The sequence below is a fragment of the Bos taurus genome, chromosome 26 (assembly GCF_002263795.3).
Source record: "Bos taurus isolate L1 Dominette 01449 registration number 42190680 breed Hereford chromosome 26, ARS-UCD2.0, whole genome shotgun sequence".
Lineage (NCBI taxonomy): Eukaryota > Metazoa > Chordata > Mammalia > Artiodactyla > Bovidae > Bos > Bos taurus.
In genome coordinates, this window is record NC_037353.1 from 34082671 (window position 1) to 34108148 (window position 25478).

At 47.5% G+C, this 25478-nt stretch overlaps 1 protein-coding gene across 7 annotated transcripts in view; it reads right to left on the bottom strand.

Moving 5' to 3' along the window:
- The window catches only part of NRAP (nebulin related anchoring protein), a 75376-nt gene that overhangs the window by 21118 nt on the left and 28780 nt on the right, over nucleotides 1–25478 (bottom strand). For 4 of the 7 annotated variants that reach the window (XM_005225747.4, XM_005225746.4, XM_005225745.4 and 1 more), the window contains 16 exon segments: nucleotides 24974–25078; nucleotides 23855–23962; nucleotides 23489–23590; nucleotides 21883–22080; nucleotides 21190–21294; nucleotides 18440–18538; nucleotides 17032–17136; nucleotides 15374–15481; nucleotides 13364–13675; nucleotides 12153–12257; nucleotides 9046–9144; nucleotides 6724–6828; nucleotides 5519–5626; nucleotides 4857–4970; nucleotides 2983–3180; nucleotides 934–1038 (listed from right to left, as the gene is read on the bottom strand). In XM_005225747.4, coding sequence (XP_005225804.2) covers nucleotides 934–1038; nucleotides 2983–3180; nucleotides 4857–4970; nucleotides 5519–5626; nucleotides 6724–6828; nucleotides 9046–9144; nucleotides 12153–12257; nucleotides 13364–13675; nucleotides 15374–15481; nucleotides 17032–17136; nucleotides 18440–18538; nucleotides 21190–21294; nucleotides 21883–22080; nucleotides 23489–23590; nucleotides 23855–23962; nucleotides 24974–25078 — 2076 coding nt within the window. 7 annotated transcript variants of the gene reach the window in all.

Genomic DNA, 25478 nt, shown 5'->3' on the forward strand with positions numbered 1-25478 from the left:
TCAGCTTTGAGGGTACACGGGAAACAATCGTTCAGCTTAAAATAACCCACATGCCTGCACACCACCCTAGGAAATGGGATTCAATAAATCGGCAGTAGCCTCAGGCCTCTGTAATTTTTTTTTTAAGTTTCCAAAGGGGATTCTGATGCACCAAGAAGTTTAGAAACCACCTGCTTTAGAGATTTCATTGGAAAAGCAAAGCACAAAGTTAAATCTCGACTCCCACAGTGAGGCCCATTCTGCTTGCTCAGAGCTTCTAATCAATCAACGCATAAGCCATTCTGAGGCACCCAGGCTGGACGCTGACCGCCTTTCACTTCCAATGCCTTCCATTATGCCAGTCTACTGGGAACGAAAGTCCCAGAGCCCTCCTAGAGGCGGGCAAGATTCCTCAGGAGTTCAAAAAGCTTAGAATTCTAGACTTCTATCTTTTTACCAAGAAATTATCACCAGGCTCACAGCAACGATTTCATACACAGCCAACAAAGAAGCACAGTGCTTAGATGACTATTGATCCTCTCAAAAACTAAATGAGACAGGTCTCAGTATTCCCATTTGACTGATTAAGATATTGAGGCTCAGAGAGGGCAGGTGACTGGCTTGAGGTCACACAGCAAATGAATCACCATCTGTGTCTCCAAAGCCTGCTCTCTTTTCACAAGCCACTCTTCAAATGGATTCTGGGAAAGTACATCTTACGAACCAGTGAATAATTCTCGTATGGTATTAATACAGGACCTGACCCGGAATCTGCAAAGTTATCTTACGTACCACCCTGTCTGAATGGAGAAGAGAGTAAGGGGAGAGGCCGGGTGAGTCACCACGGCTAACAGTGTAGCATCTAATTGGCTTTAATAAGACACACTGATAGTAGTTTAATCTCTACTGTGGAATATACTTGACACCCCCACCCCATCCTGGGCCCCCAGTTACCTCACTGATGAGTTCAGATGCTCTCTTTCTCCCTTCAATCTCTAACGTGCCTGGAATGACGCAGGCAACACCCCGCATAAAGTTCAGGTCCGACCGGTACAAATTCTACAAGGAATCAGAAAAACCAAACTTGTGGAACAAGGAAGGACCCACAACAGACAGCATCGTAATTAGAACTCAAGGCCAAACCAGCCTCTCCAGACACATAATACTCAGCGAACGCACACAGGCTTCTGAGTAAATGCTCATTAGGGAAACAAAAATGTAGGTCAGAAGAAAATAATTCTGCTGTCACTCGTCTCTGTAGCTGTTAGAGGGGTGCTCAGCAGATTTTTATTTTCATGTGGGCTATCAAAAAATAATCACTGGAGCGGATTGTGGTTAGAAAGTCAGCTGTCTTGGGGCAAATGTGGAAATGATTTAATTGGTCTTCAAAACAAACCCCAGCAGCAGAGGGTGGCATGAATTAATCATGGGTTAAGAAAGAACTAATAAATGAATCCAGAATAATCTGACAAAGCCCTGAGTCTGTTGGGGTGGGGGCAGGGGTGTGTACCTGAAGGGTCTGGGCTGACAGTTTAAAGACGGCCTCAAATTCACTCCCCTTCAGCCACCAAGGCACCCCCTGGGCATGCCTCCTTCCAATTGCTAAGGCAATGGGAGGCAGGGACAGTCAGGGCTCTGCGCAAGTGACAAACGGGCCCCTTAGCTGAGCGTGGCGGCTTGCTAGTTCCTCCAGCTGCTCCTGGGTTCCTGACAGTTTATGTCACTCAGTAAACGCCGCACACGGGCAGAAAATTCCAACAGACGACAGCAACCCAGATCTGAGCACCACTCAGCTCTCAGGCTCTGCCAAACCAGAAAGCAGGGTTTTTTTTGGGGGGTGGGGTGGGGGGGGTGGGGGAGAGCTTGTTTTATTTCCAACTCAGGCCCCTTACTTGCAAATCTCCCAGCAATGGAAATGCAGCAAGCTGGGGGATAAGATGAGCACCAAAAAGGATGTTGCTGCCTGTTGGGGAGATACCTCCGGTAAGTGAGGAAGTTCTTCAACACTTCCCGATGCTCCCAGGCCTGTCTGCTTAAGAAAATGGGCAGGATGAGCTAGAAACACACTTGTAGGGAGTGTGAAGGCCTCTGGAGATCCCTTGGGAGGGCCCAGGGATGGTCTCTGGGGCCCCGATTTCCCTGCCCTCTGTCTCACTGGCTCAATGGACATGAGTTTGAGCAAACTCCGGGAGATGGTGAAGACAGGGAAGGCTGGCGTGCTGCAGTCCATGGGGTCACAGAGTCCGACATGACTGAGCGACTGAACAACAACCACCCAACACTCTCCTCTGCCTGAATTGGGTTAGTTCCAAAGGGGCTCTGAGCACCTCTCCTGGCAGACCTCAGGCCTCTTCAGAAGACGGGTGACCCACATACGAGGCTCCTAGAGGAACCCCCAGCCCAGCCCAAACTGGACCAGAGACAACACCACCGACAAGTCCTGAACATGCTAACCGTGAGCCTCGAATCTCAGCACCCCTTTCTCAGTTATAGTTCTGTGATCTCGCATGAGCTATTTCACTTCTTTGAGACTCACTATAGTTTCTCTGTAAAATGGGGATAAAAACTATTGAGTTATTTTGAGTATTAAAAGAGACAGTGCTTGTAAATGCAACGCCTAGAATTCAGCAGAAATACTCAATAAGTTGGAGAAGGAAATGGCAACCCACTCCGTATCCTTGCCTGGAGAACTCCAAGGATAGAGGAGCCTGGCGGACTCCATAGGGGAAAGTTAAGTCCATGGGGTGGCAAAGTCGGACACGACTGAGTGACTAAACACACACTTAACACACTCAATAAATTGATACCATTACTAATAGATTTATGTGACTGTGCTTCTGAAGAGCAAGGCAGGAACAACGGCAGCAATGCTTCAAAAGAAACCCCAGATATAGGATTCTTCATCTCTGGAGCCCCCACCGAGCCAACAGGAGCTTGTGGGTCACTACCTCACGGTCAAATTTAAGAGGAAAAGAGCTCGACGAGAGAGGCAGGTCCCCTTACCTCACTCTGCAACTTGTGAGCTCTCTTGGCGCAGCTGAGCCTCAGGTCCTCAGCCAAGGACGTGTACTGGGGGAGTGGGTGTCTGTAGTCCTGGTCGCTGGCCAGGGTCTGAGCCTTCTTGGCATGCACCAGGGTTACCATGTCCAACGGCAGATGGAACTGCGCCTTTGAGTGTTCAAAGTCTTTCTTGTAATTCACCTAGATGGGCAGACAGATCGACAGTTATTTCAAAGCCGCCGTTTGCATCAGGGCCATGAGGGAGAGCAATGTGCTGGGACTGTCCCAGGTGAGCCCCGAGGGGTGTTCTTAGAAGGGCCGGTCCTCCATTCTTATGGGCACTGGCTTAATAAGCAGGACTCATCTCTAGGTCCTGCCACTCGCCACTCTCAGCTCTTGGGGGTCATTGATTGGGATGACCCAGGCTCAGGGTTCCCCGACTTGGGGAAAATACAGAAGTTCAAGGGACAGATAAAATGTCAGTGGTTCCCTAGTTCAAGTCGAGATTGTCTCTCTTTCGAAAAGCAAGAGGAGGCATAGCTGAGCTGCCTCCTGCTCCCCAGCAATTCTTATCATCCTCTCAAGTTCAGACTGAGACACCAGGGTTTCTCCTCATATGCTAGCCGATGGAGAGCGTCTTCAAGCATTAAACAATGACATCCTAGTAAATCTGGGAACCGAGAGCAGTGGGCGGACGCTTGAAAAGCCAGTTTTGAGGGATGAGTTCCCAAGAGCCCAACATGCATCCTGCAACGGGAAGGGGGAGGCCTGTTTGTAGACCTCAAGCTCCACCCCAGTCCTCAGAGGAGCTGTTTGAAGATCCTCGAAGCTCATTCTGGGCTTTCTGGGGAGTCAGATGCATAATCGCCATCTCTTCTTCCTCCAGCCTTCCCACTGCCCTCCAAGCTCTGCCCACTCCTCCCTAACCACCCACCTGCACTTCTGCTCATCCTCCCCCAACCCCTAGAATAAAGTCACGGACAATTCAGGTCCAATCCCACCCCGGTATGGAAAGTGGAAAGAAATGTTAGAAACAGGGAAACTGAGCCAGAGAACATGTGAAGCTGTGGAGAGAGCATGCGATGGACAGCTGGCTCCATGTGCAGCTCTGCCCCTTTGCAGCCGACCTTGAGCAAGGGACTGAGACACTCAGGGCCTAGGTTTCCATATCAGTAACCAGGATGAACAAATGATGTTCCTAGAAATAAATTTATGATTAAATGAGACACTGCGTGTTATAGTGTTTAGTCCTCTACTACATGTCGGACAGTATTAGATTTCATCCCACCCATTAGCCAACTCACATATGTGCAAGGGGATACCACACACGCGTGTGCCAGCACTCAGAGGATCAAAGTCAAGGGGTGCAAACTCAGATGTCACCAGGAGCCAGTCAGGTAGCATAACTGAGTGAAGGAGGAAGTGGGTGAGCAGGGCTGGGCTGCATGACCAGGAGGGCACAGATCCCTTCTAAACGGGGCTCTCAGTAATCAACTTCAACGGTAGCCTTGAGGAATCCAGGCCTGGCTTCTGCACAGAACTTTAAAACTTTCATGCCAAGTTTCCCATTTTGAAAAGTCTGCAATTAATCTTCTCTGCAGACCCAACAAAATACCTCTGCAGTCCAAAATCCAACCCACAGGCCTCCATTTGTGGCTGCTGGTCAAAATCATAGAATGAAAGAATCAAAGAATGCTCAATCTCTCACTTGACAGAGGAAGAAGCTGAAGCCCAGAGGGGCCAAGGGTCCTGACCATGCCACCCAGCTAGCCGGGACAGAGCCAAAATCCACAACCAGAAGGACGAAGGACATCTGTGGGCTGTGCGTCATCATTAGGTTTGGGGGTCCAGGCTCCACTGAGTTCTCTCCCACTTACTTGGCTCTGCAGAGAGCTCGCGTACACTGAATGCGCAAGGCTGATATCATCTTCCAAGCTCCGGGAGCCGAGCATCTGCCCTTTCATTTTCTCAAATGCCTCTTTGTATTTGTACTAAAGGGAAAGAGAGCGGGAGAGAGTAACAGCTCAGGGACAAGGGACACGGAATGGAAGAGGTGGGTATTGGGCAAAAAAATGTTTTGTTCTTTTGACAGTAACTGGGTGAGTTAAAAGAAAAGGCGCGGGAGTCGTCAAAAGGCCGGTTCTTTCATATGCAAGCCTCCCAATGACTAAAGGGCTGGGATATGAAATGGCAGGACATGAGAGTGCTTGGGCGGCCCAGGCTGGGAGGAAGGTGGGTGCATTGTCACCAGTCTCTTCACATGGACTGGCTTTAGGAAAGCGCTTGGCGGAGGGTGCGTTTCATCTGCCCGGGGTCCATAGTTACAGGCCAGCATCAGCTTTGTACCCGGCTAGGGGATTTTTGTTGTTGTTGTAAGGCATGTTCTTTCTCACCGGTCGTTATCTGATTGCCCTGACACAGTCAGTTGGGGATAGGAAAGGGTATTAGCCACAGGCAAAAGAAGGCAGGGGTTAGGGGCAAAAGGAATACAAATGGGGGAGTATTAAACGTTGTCACAGGACTGTGGGTGGAAGCTCACATCACTTATGATTTCGCCAGAAGCCTTTGCTGCCTGGAATGGAATGGCATCCAGTCTCAGCTTATAGCCACCGTCTCGAAGTTTGCTCCAGGATTCCTTATAACGTGTCTGTTGAGAAGATGGGCACCAATAAAGACCTTTCCTAAATTCCCACGATCAAAATGAGAATCTGGTTTCTTGTGGAGTGCTGCCCCCAATTAGGAGACGCAATGGCACCCTACTCCAGTACTCTTGCCTGGAAAATCCCATGGACGGAGGAGCCTGGTGGGCTATAGTCCATGGGGTCGCTAAGATGACTGAATCGACTTAGCAGCAGCAGCAGCAGCCCCCAATTAAGAGATCACTGTGGTCCAGCAAAAACCAACCGAGAGCTGGAACCTGTCTCGTGTCCAGCCTTGGAGGGGGTGCCGTGGGGCTGGGGGTGGGGTTTAAAAGGCAAGAGCTCTGGAGTCAGAACCAGATTGTTCTGAACAGCAAGCTGATTGGAAGGAGGCATGAGGCTGTAGGTGCACAGCTCCTGATGGAGAATCAAGGGGATTCGACTATCTCCACTGAAGAAGAGGCAAGGGGTTGCTGACAGGATGAGGGAAGGAAAGAGCTCAGTCTCCCAAGTCTCTCTTTGGCTGGATGTCTTCACCTATATTCTGAGGCTACAGAATACAGCTTCGTATAGAAAATAGGGCTTCACCTATATTCCAGCCCCTCAGTATAAATGCCCTTTGTACGAAGGAAGTTTTCCCAGTCTCATCCTTATCAATGTGCTTGGCTCTTCTGCACGACCAGCCACAGTGTGCAGGGTCCAGTGGAAAGGAAAACATGGGGCCCCTTGTTCAGGAAACTCGCATATTCGGTGACAGCAGTGCATTAAACCGAGAGCTGGAGCGCAGGATGCTTCCAAGCACAGGTGCGGTGCCACTGTGCAAGTCCGGGATCTCCCGTAATTAAAACCAATGCCCCCTCCATCAGGGCTCCCCTGGTGGCTCACATGGTAAAGAATCTGCCTGTAATGCAGGAGACCCAAGTTCGATCCCTGGGTTGGAAAGATCTCTTGGAGAAGGGAATGGTTACCCACTCCAGTATTCTTGCCTGGAGAATCCCATGCACTGAGAAGCCTCGTGCATTACAGTCCGTGGGGTCGCAAAGAGTCGGACACAACAGAAAGACAAACACTTTCCCTTTCCCCTCCTGATATTCCCCAGCCTCACCTCGCTGATATTCATGGCATTCAGCTTGGCCAGCAGGACTTCAGGGAGGTCAGTGGTCTGCGTGTAGTGATGCTTTAGGTTTTCTCCTTGCTCTCGGTACAACCTCTGTGGATGCAGAGAGATTTTGCATTAAACCCAGAAGCCTCCCCCACGCAACCATCGGCCAGGTTACCCTCCAGGAGACAAAGGCGCTGCTGCTGTTCCCTCCCTGTGGAGACAGGATCTTGGGTGTCCTGCCTCCTCCTGGACGGCACAGTGATCCTCACCTGTGCGGATGACATGCACGTCACTCCCTCCCAAGTTCTTCCCATCCCAGAACATGACAGGCTGAAACTTGCCCTCTCAGTGAACACTCCCCTTGGAGCACACTGCTGAGATGGGTGTCAAATGAGAGAACGAGGTCTGGTTAATCTCTAGGAATTTTGTTATTAACTATGAGCTAGCTTTTGAACTGTGGTATTGGAGAAGACTCTTGAGAGTCCCTTGGACTGCAAGGAGATCCAACCAGTCCATTCTGAAGGAGATCAGCCCTGGGATTTCTTTGGAAGGAATGATGCTAAAGCTGAAACTCCAGTACTTTGGCCACCTCATGTGAAGAGTTGACTCATTGGAAAAGACTCTGGGAGGGATTGGGGGCAGGAGGAGAAGGGGACGACAGAGGATGAGATGGCTGGATGGCATCACTGACTCAATGGACGTGAGTCTGAGTGAACTCCGGGAGTTGGTGATGGACAGGGAGGTCTGGCATGCTGCGATTCATGGGGTCGCAAACAGTCGGACACGACTGAGCGACTGAACTGAACTGAACTGAACTGAGAAGAGGACATGCGGCTGAGGATGAGATGGTTGGATGGCATCACAGACTCAACGGACATGACTTTGAGCAAACTCAATGGACATGACTTTGAGCAAACTCCAGAAGATAGGGCAAGACAGGGAAGCCTGGTGTGTGGAGTCCATGGGGTGGCAAAGAGCTGACACGACTGAGTGGCTGAACAATAACAACAAGGAGAGGACCTCAAAATACAGCAGGCACAAGAGAGAATGGTTCTTCCACAGCTGAGATTTTCCCTGGGCTTACCTCCATCCTCCCCTCATCCCTGCCACCTCAAGGATTCTTATGCTAATTAATAAACCTCTTCCCAGTGGGTTGGGTGGGTCTGGGGCTCTGTCCATCCAGATTTCTGATCTGGGCTTATGATAATTCTAGCAGTTAGCAGTGACACATGGAGTTGGCATCCACCACCGGAGAAAGTTTCTAAACCAGGCTTTTCCATCCCAAATCTTATTAGACGTGTCCAAGTTTCTACGTATCACAGCACTGCCCCCTAGAGTTGGTTAGGATAAGGAAATGCAGGTATCTTTTTTCTCTTCCTACACAAGTTCTTGTTTGACCATCTATGTTTCTCAGAATTAAATTCGCTTCTGACGGGCTGATTGTCAAGACATAATAAATTTCTAAACCCATAAGTCTGTAAACCATCCCATAACATATTCAGATAGGCACTCGAGCCACCTCAGAATGTCTTTCGAATACGGCACAACAGGAGTAATTTCTTCAATTGGGAAGCAACGGAGACATTTGGCAACTCCTCCCTACCAAGGTTTGTCAATTTCCCTCGTGGCAAGTTAAGAGGTCTGAAGATATTTTAAAGGCCTGTCTGTCCTGCGCAATGACCCAGGGGCCCCTCTCAGGAGAATCAGCCAAACAGGGCTAATCCTGCCTTAACGTGAATTTTTAGAGGACCTCGTCATTCTTCCCAGTCTCCAAGGAACTCTGCGCTGAGAGGGCAAAAGGCCAGATTTTGGTTTCACTTTATAAAGGGAAGATGGGAAATGGCTTGAAAGTTAGTCTAATGTACATAAATCAGATCCAAATCACTTTCGAAGTCTTTAGGGGAATTCAGAAAGCCAGAATTCCTGCCCTGGGTCCCAAGAAACCCTAAGCATTCCAATTCCTAAGTATTCCAATAATCAAGAATTTTGCCCCAAAGTCCCATTTCTGAAAACAGTGTTTCAAAACAAAAGGAAGGGGAAAAGGCCTTAACCACAGACAAATCCTGGAGACATGCAAATGGGAAGGAATGAAAGCTGGGGGCATTGGGGTGGTGGAGCCCCACTTGGCAGCTAAGAGCAGTGGTAACACCCCATTTGCATCCTGATGAAGAAGCACCCCTGCTAAGGTGAGTCTCAGCAAAGGATAAGAAGCTCCTTCATCCTTAGAGCAACAGAAGGAGCAAGCCAAGAACCCCTCAGCTTCAATCGCAGGGTTGAAAGAAGAGCCCACTCTTAGAGTCATAATGTATATACATTATCACTTACATCCACTGCTTGGGTATAACTAATTCTGGCCTGGACCATCTCCGGAGTGTCTTTAATACTGGTAAACTTCAAAGCATCTGGATGCTGCCGGTACTTCTTCTGTTGAGCAGAAAAAGATCAAAGCTGTGAATTTTGTGCTGCTCTTTCATGCCATTTGAAAGAGAAAATCATAGGTTGCTTGAGATTAGAGTGAATTTGTGAACATAATTATTATTCGGCTTCCTCCATCTTTATAGCCTAGGTGCCTTCAGGTTAATATTTGTTTCAATTTAAGAATAACCTCATGTCAATTAACATTAAAGTATTTCTACCTGGTGCAAAGAAAACATCTCAAAATTAGATTATATGGGTAAAATACTGTAGGACACACACTTAGGAAAGGATTCTTTATGTAGCCTTCAGATACTGTCTTGCAGTTGTTTACATACCTTAGTTTGGGTCTCCCAAGCAGGAAAGAACATTCATAGCTACATTTATCGTTGAAGCTTTCTAAGTTCCTTCCACAAAAGAACTTGGAAGAGGTTATCACAGTCAAAACCCTTACTTTAACAGTCAGTGACCGCACAAACCGGTTAACACATGCAATAATTCTATAAATGTTATAATAACAAGAAAAAGAGTGCTCTTATTGAAAGGAATCATCAGACAATTTGAAAGAGACTGAAACAAACAATAAGGGTTACAAGAAATACAAGTGCTAACAAAGTCTGAGATACCCAAGTTTGAAATATTCTGACAATCATGCTTAAATTAATTCCTGTTTTTTTTTTTTTTTCAATCAAAGTACAGTTCCAGGAGAGTAAAACAGTTGCTTTCTTAATGGAATTATGAAGTATATCCTTTATCCAATCAAACAATTATTTTAGAAACACTTCCTTTAGGTTGGATATTTGTATACTGGGTTATCTTAAGAAGACAGTTAAATGTTCAGCTGAATTTGGTCCATCATTTGTTTTGTAAATAAAGTTTTATTAGAACACACTTGTGCTCATTCATTTACATGTTTATCTATGGCTGTATCTGGCTACAATGGTAGAGGTGAGTAGTTATAACAGAAGCGGGGTGGCCCACAAAACCAAAAATATCTACCATCAGGTCCTTTATTAAAAAGTTTGCTAACTCCTGGTTTAAATGACACATGTGTGTGCATCTGTGGCTCTTTCACAGAGACTGGCATTCCATCTGAAAACTAAGAAATCAATTCAATTTGACACTAAACTGGAAACATGCCAAACTGGAATGAGATGGTTGGGAAAAGTTGCTGAAAGATGTCCTTCCTAAAGTCTGAAGACCTGTATAAAGCATGGAGAGTCCCCTGGAATAGGAAACGGCAACATGCTCCATTTCCTACGCCATGGACAGAGGAGCCTGGTGGGTTACAGTCCATGGGGTCACAAAGAGTTGGACACAACTGAGTGACTGAGCACACACAAAGCACGGAAGACAAGCAAGTTTGTTAAATAAGTTTGCAAAATGGGTTGGAAAATTAAGACCACTATAGGAAGGATGGTTCCAAAAAGGATCCCTTGTCTTCCAGACCTAAATACACGAAGGAATCATCTCAAAGTCTAAATCATGTGTACAACGGCCTTTATTTTTATGAGTGGGTCCAATATGGAGAGTTTGGGAGCATGAATCTTCTATTCTAAATCTGTTAAGTTTCTCATGTTCACCCTCCTAAGGGAGCTTCTCCTTAATAAGACTGAATTATTTAATACTCAGGGCAGTACAATCTCTACAGAAGTCCCAAGGTCTTCTGAGCCTTGAATGTCCACTAACATTTCTAAAACTTAGGTCAATCAGAGCAAGGCCATTTTTGAAATCAGCTCTGTGACACATTGGGCTTCCCAGGTGGTGCTGGGAGACACAAGAGATGCTGGTTTGATTCCTGGGTGGGAAAGATCCCCTGGAGGAGGGCACACTCGCGTGAAGAGTTGACTCATTGGAAAAGACTCTGATGCTGGGAGGGACTGGGGGCAGGAGTAGAAGGGGACGACAGAGGATGAGATGGCTGGACGGCATCACTGACTCGATGGACGTGAGTCTGAGTGAACTCCGGGAGTTGGTGATGGACAGGGAGGCCTGGCGTGCTGCGATTCATGGGGTCGCAAAGAGTCGGACACGACTGAACTGAACTGAACTGGGACCAAAACACTGTCAAGGTTGAAGTCTCCAGGGCCTATAGTCATTATGTCTCCTCCTCACAAAGGAACATCCAGAAAGACCAGGCTGCTGAGCAAGTGCCTCCCGAAGCAGACATTACAGAGTGGATTTGGCTCATCGAGGGTGTGCAGCCTCTCTGTGAATGTGAGACAAAGATGACTCTGATGTGTCCAGCCGGGGCAGTCACTCCACCTTGCAACAGTGTCTGGAGGCATATTTGGTTGTCACGACTGGGAAAGAGTGCCGTGAGCATCTAATGCTTAGAGGCCAGCGATGCCACCAAAAGCCCTGCCAGGCCCAGGAGAGCCCCACAACAACGAATCAAAATGTCCACAGGGCCAACGTCAAGAAACGCTGACCTAGTCTTTAAAAGATCTGCTCAGGGATACTGTCCTAAAAAGGGAGGAAAGGGTTCCTTTCAGAAGCCTGTGAGTCCAGCCAGGGTGGCTGCAAGTAGACAGCAGTGAAATTCAAACAGAAATGAGACCCTCCAACAAAAAAAGAACCGTGTCACATGTTCGACACCACGTGAATATTCAAAAACTGTTTACACTGCCTGCCTCGGAAAGAAAGAGGAAGAAAATGTGCATGAAGTCACCAAAGGGCTTTCTGGGTGTGATAAATGTGTCTTTTTATCATCTCTCCCGTGTTGCTTCATTAAAAAGGTAAGTTGGTGGGTAGCAATCGAGCTCTGTTTGATTGTCATTATTATTCATAATATCATTTGTCACCCACTTTGTTTTTGCCAGGGCTCTCTGGGCCCCTACTGGGGTGTGTTTGGTATGTGGTTTTCCTCTAATTACCGGCCCTAGTCTGGGTTTGGAGGCCTTTCATGTAGCTTTGCCTTTTTCTTTGCCTTTTGAGTGGAAATTATTTTAATTTTATACAGAAATGCCGCACGCCTAATGCAGCCAGGCCCGCTGCACGCTGTCAGGGAATCTCACCTCGCTAATGAGTTCTCCTGCCTTCTTCGCCTGCTCCACATTTAATGACCCGGTGGCGACCCAGCCCGTCCCTTTCATCCACTTCACATCTGCCCTGTATTGGTTCTGACAAAGGAGAAAGGGGGAAAAAAAAAGGCAGGCCATTGTTGGTGTGCAGACATTTAAAGGGCTATTAATGGCTCCCCGATGCCACCTTGGTGCCAGCTGAGTCAAATTAGATGCCACTTTTGTCTTATCCATTTCTGCACAGTCACAGGTAGGGCTCCAAAATGTAAATTAATTTCTCCCTTAATTGGAGCCGACCCGCGGATGGTGGCTTTAGCCCCACCCGACACTGCTGGGGGTGAAGCTGGACGGAGGGGGGCCCCCATCAGTCGCATCCCTCATTACAGGTCCACGGCAACCTCAGGAAGAAGCACGGCCTTATTGTCTGCTTTCCCCGGTTTCTTGTTTAAAATGACACGCAGGGGAGAAGAAAATGAGAATCCACAACGGAACCCGGGTGGGGAGCTATCTGAGGGAATTTCACAAGACATGCGAGACTTCCCACGGTGCCAATTCCTTCTTAAGAACCTCAGCACAGGGCAGCAGGGGAGGGATTTCTCATTTCTTTCTTTGCCATGGAAGGAGTAATAGTTTTAATGGAAAATCATTTATATGGACACATCTCTGAAACTAGCAGATCACCTCTCCATCCTAAAAGAGCTCTACCTGGAAGGGTGTGTCTGCACTCCCCCCAGCCCACCTCCAGGGGTGACAGTCTGACTGTCGCTGACCTGTCTTTTCAGTTCGCCAGTCAACCGAAGACGAAAGAACACGACGGGGAAGGGGAGAAGGGTTGCTGAGGACTAGCAAGCTGCCCTTTCTAAACATGGGACGACTGACCTGGGCCTGAGTACCAGGAATGCTCTCTCCACGGGCAGGTCACAGTTAAGAATGTCACATATACATCCCCTCGCCAACCCAGCAATTAGGAGAAACATAGATAACCTATGTCCATCAGAATGCCAAGAAGAAAAATGAAGCTGTATAATTTTCTGTTTGGTAGTACCGAATTTAAAATGGACATAGTTTTGAGTAAAATATAGGCATTAGGAAGCTTAAATGTTTCCCCTGAGGGATCCAGAAACAGGTATCTCAAAGTATAGACTATGTCCTGGAGGGTTTGGGAGACACTAGTGCACATGCGCACACACACACAAGGAGCTTACATCACTCTGTAAACCGTAAGCCTTCTTGGCCCATTCCACCTTCATGTCTGTGGGCAAAGCTGTAAAGTGATGGGATGCTGTCTTGTAGCCTATGTCTGTGGCTAAGTGCTGAGCCTTGCGGGCATGCACGAGGTGGATCATGTCCAGGGGGACGTGGCACTGAGACTTGGTGTCCTCGAAGCCCTTTTTGTATTCCAGTTCACTCTGGAGCTTGGACATTTGCAGCGAGTGGCTCATTTGCGAATCCCCCTGGGCACCCTGAGCTCCAATGAGCTTCCCTCTGGATTTTTCATAATCTTCTTTGTACTTCACCTAAACAAAAGAAAGAGAGCAGGGGTTCCTTAGCAGATATCTCCTAAAGGAATTAAGCATCAAGTCACACAAGAAAGTTAAAGTTATACAACAGGACCTATCAGAATTAGTGTCATAGAAATTGTGCCTCCTTTGAACAACTGATATATTTCCTTTCATCAAATATTGAAAAAAAAAATTACAACCCATTATTTCCCTTTACACCTGTACTGCCAGAACCTCAGAACTAAACTGAAAGTTCAGCTATCAAACAGTCTTCTCCCCATTTCCTGGGGAAAGTCCACCTTGTCTCTATATTATTTGAGATTACTCTTCCTGGGTTTGTTTTTAAGTGGCCTGTTGCTTTCATGAAAGCCATTTTGTAATCTTTTTTGATAACAGCAAGAATAGTATGGAAAGTCATCATGAAATGAAAAAGACACAGAATACCTAAAACACAACTGCTATTTCAGAAAGATGTTCAAACGAAAGACAACTGAGGTACGTGTAAATATTTAGGAGTTACGGGGAGCAAAAGGAACACACTGGCCTGAAAAAGAAACACTAGATCTAGATTTATGAGGATCTGAAGAAAGAATAAATATGGAAATGCTTTGAAAACTGTAGCAGGATGCTGGTGTGTGGCATCATTTCAACATCGTCATTACTGAGGTCATCAGGAGACGTGGGCTCTACTCTCAAATCTGCCAAGAAGAACAACAGGATCACTATCCGCCACAATTTATTGGCAGATAGTGATCCTTGGCTCATTGAACACTTGCAATGAGCCCGGGATGGTATAAATCTGTGCCACTCAAAAGTGCATCTATAGACAAGTGCTGGTTTGTGATGAGACAAAGGGCTTGTGTCATAATGTACATCAACCACATTGCCAAGCCATTGTTTAGTTCAGCTGATATCTATACACATTTATGGGTATATTTTTGTGTGTATATATATATATATTATTACATATACATACACAATAGATACAGAATGTACACACACACACACACACACACACACATATATATATATATTTGGGGGTTTTTTTGGAAGCAAGACTTTCTTGATGAAGGAAGCAGTGAAAGTGAAAGCTGCTCCCCAGGTCTCCTGCATTGCAAGCAGATTCTTTACCGTCTGAGCCGCCAATGTCAGGCAATCTGGCCTAAGCTCCTTATCTCACATCGGACTCGTAGTAGACAGCACTGGACTACAGAACACTTAACCCACGTCAGTGCATCCCCTTTCCTCATAACCGTTTTGCAATTATCAATTTACCCGTGCGTTCACTGAGATTTTGAAAGGTGGGACAGCCTACCCCAAGTCACAAGCTATTTGGTGATGGAGCGGGGATTTTACCCCGAGTCATTCCAACACCTGAGTCTGTACTTTAACCTCAGCAGGCCTCCACATCCCTAGAAAGTCATGGAATGTCTCTGGGCATCAGTTTACCTGTAAAAGGAGTGGTTTGGATTACTACTCACGCTACTACTAGTGATAACACCAGTTACCACTTACCAAAAACAAGTGTGCGGCAGGCAGTGTGCTTGACACTTACACGATTATCTCACTTCAAGATGATCATACTTATCTCCATTTTACAGATTAGAATCCTGAGGCTCAGAGAGACTAAAAACCTGCCAGAACACTTTCAGAATCTCCCAGGTATAGATGTCAGGATTCATGATGCCGAGTGCAAACTGGGGACTGACTTACCTCACTGGCCAGGTCCCTCTTGGCTTTGGCTGCCAGGAAGGCCAAGGAGTCAAGACGCAGATCAAACGCTTTCGCCTTCTGGTTTTCCCAGCTGCTCTTATACAGTTTCTAAGGGTAGGAGAAAAGAGATCATCCTGAAGTGAGAGGACTTCCCTTAGACTCTATAACAACTTCTCCAGGAGGCAAACACCCATTACATCCTTCCATAGAAATCCTGAGACCCAGAGAAATTTATAGCCTGAATATAACCAGGCCTTCTTGTTCCACCTTTTGGCCTCTTGCCTTACAGGAATTTGGCTAAAAGAAGCAGACACTGAACTCCAGAAGCCCTAGAAAATACTAAGCGTCTTCACGGAAGTCTAGTGACAGGTCATAGGTGGAATGACACCGCGCAACACACGGCAGCACTTCTGAAGAGTCTGCTCCCTGCCTCTGTCTGCACACCCCACCAGCCCAGCAGCTGCTCCTGGTGCACCCCTTTCTCTTTCTGAGCCCAGCCTCTAGTGCATGTGGGTCTTTCCTTTGCTCCTCCCACTTCCTGTCCTGCCCCCACCTCCAGATTTCAAGTTCTTTCTTCTGGAAAGTGAAAGTCGCTCAGTGGTGTCCGATTCTTTGCAACCCCAGGGACTGTAGCCCACTAGGCTCCTCTGTCCATGAGGTTCTCCAGGCAAGAATACTGGAGTGGGTAGACATTTCCTTCTCCAAGACATCTTCCCAAACCAGGGATTGAACCCAGGTCTCCTGCATTGCAGGCAGATTCTTTACCATCTAAGGCTCCCTCTATTTCTGTGTGTGAATCAATTTAGCTTCTGTTTCTCCTTCCCGTTCTCCCCCCTCTCCCAAATACCTGCATCAGGACCCCCAAAGACCTGGGAGACCAGCAGAAGAGCCAAGAAAGGCCCTTCCTTAGAAGAAAGAGAAGAAAAGTTGGAACTCCGCAAGCTTTCGTGCCTAAGGAATAACCGCTCTGAGCATGCTCCTCCCTGTGCTTGCCGTATATCAGCTCACTGAGACTTCGGGGCAACCCAGTGTAGAGGGAAATAAGCGTGCCCTCATTTGCCAGTGGGACCGCTGAGAGCAAAGAAATTGCCCACGGTTGCATACCTAGTAAGTGCTAAAAACCCAGAGAGTTTGGAGCCAATTTCTGAGCTCTTTTTCACTCCCTTCTCTATCACTATTCTTACGTTGTTCAACTCCAACCCCAGAATAACCACTGCCTCCTACTCCACCGTATAGCTGGTGCTCATTCCTACCAAAGGTTGTCTGCATGCGTGCATGTGTGCATGCTCCATCGCTCAATGGCGTCCGACTCTTTTGTAACCTCGAAGACTGTAACCCACCAGGCTTCTCTGTCCCTGGGATTTTCCAGGCAAGAATACTAGAGTGGGTTGCCATTTCTTCCTCCAGGGAATCTTCCTGACCCAGGGACTGAACCAGCATCTCCTGTTTGGCAGGTAGATTCTTTACCACTGAGCCACCAGGGAAGCCCCTCCCGCCCATTAATACTGGTGAGGAGTTTACAACGACCAGATGTACACAGGCAGCCTCATTGGACACAGACACACTGATACAGCTGGTGGGCTTTACAGATCAGGTGCCTACATACAGGAAAGTAGAGCCCTCAGCACGCCTCCCCTCCCTGCCGCCCCCGACTGTACCTCGCTGAGATTGGCAGCGTTGGCTCGGGCCTGTAGGAAGAGAGGCTCGTCTTTGCTAATGCTGTACTGATGGACGGACTGCTCGTGCTCTGCCTTGTAGGCCACCTGTTGGGAGAGAACACTGGGTCAGGAGCAGAAGGCAAAGGAGGAGGTGGCTGGCTGCTCGGTTCTTCTGGTCTTACATGGAAAATCCATTACAAGATCAATAAGGCCAGATGCTGGCTGGCAGCATGCAGGAAATGAGGCTTAAGGCAGAATAGATGACTAGGGAATGAGCAGCAGCAGTGAGCTGCTGGGAGGAAAACGTGGCCAGGGGACCAATCTGAGAACCCCTCTAAGGTTCTCATTTTCCCTTAAAGAAAGTGAAAATGTTGGTCGCTCAGTCGTGTCTGACTCTTTGTGACCCCATGGACTATAGCCTGCCAGACTCCTCCATCCATGGGATTCTCCAGGCAAGCATACTGGATTGGATTGCCATTCCCTTCTCCAGGGGATCTTTCTGACCCTCGAACCTGAGTTTCCTGTATTGCAGGCAGATTCTTCACCATCTGAGCCATCAGGGAAGCCCCATTTTCCCAGGAGGCATCAACTTCCCCAAGCTGTTCCCATCCACAGTGTCTATGGCCACACAAATGACCCACTAGAGGGCTAAGATGAACATGGATTCCCCAAGTGGGAAAAATAAGAAGTATCTCCTGCCTCCTGCACCTCAAGATCAAACCTAGCACATCCACAGGTAGTGACACCTGGAAAGCGAACAGTGACCAAAAAGGCAGCATGAGTGAACATCTTCTCCATGGAAACTGAATCACTCCTGCTCTTTTTCTCTTCCCTTCTCTCCCACTTCCCAGCCTGTTTCCATGCAGTGGATTTCTGCTGACTCCGAATTATGTTTATTGCATCCTTCCTGGCAGATGTATCTGAACCTTTAGAAAGGAGAGCGAGGGACGTCCTGGCCAGATGGTAGCACTACGCCTGCTCAGCTGTTGATCCCTAACGTGTAAATAACATATGTGGTGTTTCAGTGTTCTACCTTCCACATTTGAGTGCAAGTGGGCATGAAGTGCACCATCTCACAAGCAAATGCTATCCTCCTCTAAGATAACTCTCTACAGGCTCCAGAATTCTGGAGTCCTTGATGAGGGAGAGAAGGAGAAAGAAAGAAGAAGGAACTAGCGTAAAAACTGAAAAAGAACAATGTCAGCTGACGTCTGTCCTTAACAAACAGAGGAGAAATACGGTGAGTACGGTAGGGAGGCCTGGAAGCCCGTGGAAAGCAGGCTCCAGCCTATTTAAAGGGAAGGCTCTTTGGCTCCTGGCTTGTGCCTGGGCAGCACCTGCTGTGGTCCTGGAGGTGTCCAGGCCCGTGACACAGCAGGTCGCAGGAGAAAGGCAGCCCAGGACTCACCCCGCTCTGCAGTTCCTGGCTCTTCTTGGCATGCTCCATCTGGGAGCTGTCGGCCACACTGGTGAACTTCAGCTCATCCACCCTCTGCCTGTAGTTTTTCTGTTTCCAAAGAAAAGAGACTCAGTAGCATTAGATCGGGCTGTCCCCACCATCACATACATGCAAACACCCACATACTTTCTGTGACCCAAGAATTTTCCCAAGGGGGATGGTCCAGCTATTCCTTTAGCTTAAAGAGGACCACTCAGACCTGAGACTTTCAGCCTGGTGAGCTTGTTTTAGCCGCTTCTATTGAATGGGGACTTGAATCTTCCCTTCAGTGAACCCTGTGTGTCACCGTGGGCCCTGGGATGGATCCATTTTGTAAACCTAGATCTGACATAGGAGAGCTGAGTGGAGGGAACTTGGACTTGATAGCCATGAAACCTGAGGTCCAAATCTCCCCCGACCTCTTTCTGGCTTCATGGCCTTGGGCAGACCCTTGGATCCCCTGGGCTGCTCAGGCTTGGACTGTACAATGTGGGAAACAATAGAAGCTGCTTTACTGCGGGTGGTGCAGAGGCTTCAAAGCCTCCCTTCCCACGAGGGGTGTCCTTGGACAGAGTAAGTGATCACTGTGCTCGCAGTCACTGTTATTCACAGTGCTGTCAGGATGTTCCAGGAAGTATTGTGAAAGCAAAGGCCAGGAGCCACATCCAGAAGGCAGGTGGCCAGGTGGGTTCTGCCCTCACAGCTCTCCGTGTTCCAGATTACTGAGGGCTTGTCTTCCTCGTGTCCCCATCTCACACCCGCAAAGCCACTGGCAAAAATTACATGTGCTAATTCTGTTCCCCCACGGGGCCTTCTTGTCCTTCCTGGAGGTTTACTTCCTCTGGCTTTTCCATTGGAGTTGCCAAAGCTGATGGGAAGGGAAGCCCTGAGAATGGCCTATTGAACAAAAACTTGTGGGGAGATCACAGGTGAGCAGAGCCCCCAGTGCCATCAGCAAGAGGATTGCTGATACCAATTGAAGCACAAATAAGGATTGGAATATTGAAAGTTTTGAACTTCCTCCCATGAGGAAGAAAAGAAATTCTACAAAAAATATTCCAAAGAGACTTGTACTTTCCCTTTCTCATTGGAGCATGTTGAATGGGAAAACCCCTTCACCACATAATTAAAGGAAGTCACATTGCCTTTCCATGGTTGGAAATCCCTGGGTGTCCCAGTCTCTGCATTGGTCAAATCAGAAGTGCCAAGTGAGGAGCCAAGAACCCACCCTGCCCAGGGCAGAGCAAGGCTATGAGAAAGGCAAAGGAAAAGGTCTTCTTGGCCCTTGAGGAGCTTAACAATGAATCAGTACATGAGTGAGATGGGATCAGGCATGCCTAAGGCATAAGGTCCCCTTACCACACACCTGTCCAAGACAAATGGGGCTCGGCTTGTTCCACTCGGATTTCAATTGGTCTCAAAGAAGTTAAGTGATGGGAACCCTCAAGGTATTCTCTTCTCTCTACCTTCCTTATTCAAACACCCTAACCTTGAATGTGTCTGTCTGAGAGAAGGATGAGTGCAGTGGATAAATAAGGATAAATTAGAAAAGGTGCTTCGGGAATCCAATATTGCTTAATTGTCCAGAGCTGATGCATTGGACCAAAACACTAAGTACAGACCCCAGCTCTGCCACTTCTGGAAATGTAACTCTGTCTTACCTTCCACCTACGTAAAATGGGGATGTGAATATACTACTACTAGTGTCTACTCACAGAGGAGTAATAAATCTGAGTGATAAATGAACCATGGGTGTGTAATACACTCACAGTCATCAATGAAGGACAGCACTGGCTGCATAATTATTATCAGCCTATAAACGGCAGCTGTTACCAGCACTACGATTACCATATGCAAGAGAAATGCCGACTCAGCCTTCCTGGCACCAAAATAAGAACCCCCTTTGAAGATCCCAAACGGGGTTCCTGAAATAGTCACATTTGCAAATGAAATGTCCTTCAAAAGTCCTCCTCTGCCTGCTGCCGACACCAGCTGTACACGGAGTAAAGAGAAGCACAGGCTTGGAGCCACAGGGATTTGGGGAGGATCCTAGCCAACCTTCTCATTTTTATAAGAGAGAAGGAGGATTGGAAAGGTTGAATGACTTGCCTAAAGTCTACAGTGAGTTTACGGCACGACATGGTGAGAACTGTTGTTCAGTCGCTTAGTCCGACTCTGCGAACCCATGGACTGAACGCAGTACGCCAGGCTTCCCTGTCCTTCACCGTCTCCTGGAATTTGTTCAAACTCATGTCCATCGAATTGGTGATGCCATCCAACCATCTCATCCTCTGTTGTTCCCTTCTCCTCCTACCTTCAATCTTTACCAGCATCAGGTGGTTTTTGTTTTTTGTTTTTTTCCCAAAAAGCATGATGAGAATACTGACCTCTAAATACCAGATCCTCTGATTCAGAAGTAATCACACACTCCTTACACAACAAACACATTTCCTATGTCCTAACTGTATATCACAACCATTCTGACTCATCGATGCAAGTACTACTTAAATCGGTCGGCTTCCTACAAATACCTCCCAGGAAGCGTAAGGGTGTAGAAAGCTAATTCAGGGTGAGCTACACTTGCAAAATGAAGAAGTACTCCCCTGAGTCTCACTCAAAAACTAAGCCTGGGGGTTGAGGAGAATTCAGAGGGAAAGATGGCTCTCTGGGGTCACTTGGGCTGAGAAGGACAAGAAGCCAGGGGCTTGGGCTCAGGTTACCTCGCTGACCAGCTGTCCAGCCTTCTTGGCCTGTTCCAAGTTGAGACTGCCCTCAGTCAGCCACCTGACCCCTTTCATCCACGCCAGGTCAGCCTTGTACTGCAGCTGCAAGAGGAAGACCAAGCTTAATCAGACACATGGATGCAGGCTGGGAGAAGTTAACGGAGACTTAGGAAAGTGCTCACTCTTGCGTTTTCTCAGCCCTTCATCATAGTCAGGCAGAACTCTGCTCGGGGGTGAAGCCACTGCCCACCCTGTAACCAGACGAGGCTATTCTTCCTTAGTTCTGAACCACCAGCACCTTCACCAAAAAGGAGGGCTTTTCAGACTTTTGGCCTAAGGACTTTATCTGCCAACCTGCTATACTTCCTAGATGTACTTTACAACGTTTATCAGCTTTACCACTTTCGCACTTGCTTTCCTCTTTGCTCATCCCATTACCAACACACCTTGACTTTCACAATAGCTCTGAGTCCCAACCCTCCACCCTCTGGTCTTCACTGTCTTGATTCTAACTCCATCTCCATCTCTACCTCCCCATCCATCCCCCCTGGGCCTGGCACACCTCCAGCAGTTCTTCCTGGTCCTGAGTCACCTAACAGACTCATGGACAAGTTCTAAATCACTCTGAAGATGTCACCATATCAGCTGCAAGAGCTGCATGGGGAGAGCAGGCAAGGAGTCAAAGCTCACCTCGCTCTGGAGCCCGTAGGCTTTCTTGGCCCAGAGAGTCTTCATATCTTCGGGCAGCACAGTGTATTCGTGCAGTCTTTTCCTGTAGTCCAGGTCACTGGCCAGAGCTTGGGCCTTCTTAGCATGCCTGATGTTGACCATGTCCATGGGCAGGTGAAAGTGGGTCTTACTCTTTTCAAAGCCTTTCTTGTATTCAACCTTGAAGGCACCAAAACACACTCTATTACTGGAAGCCTGCCTTGGCGGGACTGACGTGGAAACAAATGCAGGAAAGAAGCCCAGGCTTCCATGAGGAACTGGCACTCTGGGCAATGCCACCTGTCTGTCCAGAGGGTGAGACCCAAGTCCTGGCTCTGCCAGGTGGTGGCACCTGGGAACTGAGGTTTCACACTACTTTGCCTCTGTGAGAAATGCCTCCTAACTCTTTTCACTCAGCTGCTCTAGGAAGAAAACACTCGATCCATGGTTTCTGTGGAAGCTTTGAGAGGCAAATATAGCAAAGTTTGGGCTCCAGGGTCAGCCAAGCTTGAGTTCAAATCTGATCTGAACTTTGCCAGCTAGATGGCCTCTGGGAAGTCACATCACCTCTCTAAAGGCTCATTTTCCTTGGAAGCCTATTGTGAAAAGTAAACAAAACAGTAGCCAAAACCCACTTAGTGCAGGGATGCTATACAGCAAACACCTGATAAATGTTGGCAATGAGGGGGTCAATGAGGCTGGATGGTGGTGATGATGGTGGTGATGATGGTGGTGATAGTGTGATGGTGGTGATGATGGTGGTGATGATGGTGGTGATAGTGTGATGGTGGTGATGATGGTGTGATGGTGAGGAAGTGTGGTACAGCAGAAAAAGTCTAGGAGTAAGTTTGGAGTAAGGTAAGAGTTCTTAACTTCTGGGTCTAATTCTCTATTCCTCAGCCACTACCACTGACGACAATATGACTTAGGGCAAGGCCATCTTTTTTGGCCCCATTTGCTCCGAGTATGCAAAACCAGTGTTGTTCTCTGTCTAAACTGAAGCCAAATGCTCAGCGTCTCTGTATACTTCATGACTGAGGACATTAGAGGGCTTGTTCCATAGGGCACATCCAAAATGGTTATAAGATGCAATTCTCTTATTCTGTTCAAGCCCTGGTTCCTCCATGACTCAACAGGTAATCATAACTGACTGCACTCCCAAAGCATCATAAGCCAGCCTCACCACCTCAATAAACAGAATGCTTCCTGTCTAATGCTCCCAATGTACTTAAACTCCATTAGAGAGACACCAGTTATGTGCTGTTTACTCTTACAGCCCCTGTGTCTCACACAATATCTCACGCAGAGTAGTTGTTTAGTAAACATTTCAGAGTGAATAGATGTGGACGAACATCCTGTACCACGAACAGCAGATGCCGGTCACCCTTAGAGACCACACACTTCTCATCTCCTTTAAAAGAATAGTAGTCTTTGCCAAGATAAAGGAAGAAAACATTTCCCACATAAGCCAGGAAAGAAATTACAAGCGGAAGTGGAAAAATGACAGTTTCAGGTGAAGCAGGCTGGGAAAAACTTTCACAGCAACACAGCCCTAAATGAGGGGGTTGAGGAGTAGAAAAGATTTTACCTCACTGCTCATCTTGGCAACCTGAAGGGAGTGCAGCAGCCTCGAGTCTGTGGTTCCTAGGACTTTGCCTTTTGCTTTTTCATACTCCTCTTTGTATTTAATCTGGAGAGAAAGAGGAAAGTCAACTGTGAGAGATAAACTTTGCCATGGGAGGGACTGTGGTTAGTGCAAGGGGGACCCTGTCCAAGTGACAAGTGCAAGGAGAACTATTCTGAAAAAACACCTCCCAACACCTCTCAAACCCAGTAGAAGATTAATGCGTAGCAATGTTTACAATGTTAACAGTCATTATTCTTTTCTGTGGGACCATTGATGTTTTACTGGAACTGTTTTTTATGCATTTCTGAGTTAATGAGAGAAACCTACATTGCTTGCAAGCTCTCCGGAAGCTTTGGCAGCCAGCAGAGACATGGCATCCAGCTTCATCTCAAATCCTTTCCCCTTTGTCTTCTCCCAGCCTTCTCTGTACTTAACCTGACAAACAGAATCACAGGTGAATGGGAATCACTGTCCAGTCTTGCCAAAAGTTGAACAGAAGTTTTTTAAATTACAAAGTTGGCACCTTCATCTGTTTACAGAGCAGAATCTTGGCTGTTACTATCGAAGTGATAACAACAATTGTTAACACTGTGGATTCCCTCGCTGTAGGGCCGTGTGGGGCAATGATGGGACAGGGCAATGAGAAGACCCACGGGTTCATCCCAGCACTGTCGCTGCCTGATCGTGTGACCTTGGACAAACTACTTCACTTTTTTGGTCCTCAGTTTACCATTTGCAAAAATAATATCATATATCTGTCTAAGGGGCTTTCCTCGTGGCGCTAGTGGTAAAGAACCAGCCTACCAATGCAGGAGACATAAGAGATGTGGGTTCAATTCCTGGGTGGGAAAGATCCCCTGGAGAAGGGGCATAGCAACCTACTCCAGTATTCCCGCTTGGGGAATTCCATGGACAGAAGAGCCCGGTGGGCTACAGTCCACAGGGTCCCAAGAGTGGGACATGACTTAGCGACTAAACCACCACCTCCCAGGTTAGTTCCTCTTTCCTTTCTCCTGCCCTACAGTTCCCATCTAGAATAAGAAGCCTAGTCATAGCCTCATTGTGACTCCTGGGAGAATCTGGTGATTAAGTTTTGTCTTCTTCAAACTTAAACTTTACTCACACAGCAAAGCACCAGCTAGGAGTCATCAGGATGATGATGGGGATGATGATGAGTGTGTATGAGTGTGTGTATGTGTGTGTTCCAGCATACACCATACGCAGGCACAAACACTGGGAATTCAATTGCTGTGATCCGTTTATTCTCATGAACTACCACATGCCATGAGGCAGCAACATTCAAAATTACAACCTGATGGGCGCCTCTGATGAACCTCTCCATGAACAGAGGAGTCCCTGGGCCCTGTTTGCTGGACCACCCTTGTCCCTTCATTTTCACATCTGTTTATAGCCCCCACCGCGTTCTCACCCATGCTCCTTGCTCACCTCACTAAACAATTCCGCGTTGGTTCTGGCCTTCACCAGCTGAGGGACATCCTGGGGCAACGTATAATTCAACTTGTTCTTCTCATAGTCAGCACGGTAATTCACCTGTTGGATTTCAAATAAACCCGCAGGGTAAGCACACAGTTTTGACATGACAGAAGGAGAACTTTGGAGAGAATGCGCTCTTTCTCAGTCTCTTTTTGTAGGCCCGTAGCCGAGAAGGAATTTCTGGAAAAGGCATTTCACAAGGAAGCCTGTAATTTTACGAATGTTTTAAATTAACAGACGGAAGATGCCAAATGAAAAGTCAAACAACTCAAAGGCATGCTCACAGTTACAAGTTTGCAAAAGACTTCCCTGTGGCTACCTCACCCGCTGGCCTCTGAAGCACTTGAGGGTATGAAACTTGTTTTTTTTAAACTTACTGCAATGCCAAACCTCTCGCTATGTGCAGTTAGATACTCAAAGAGTAATTATCAAATGTCTGCCCACATTGGAAACAGAC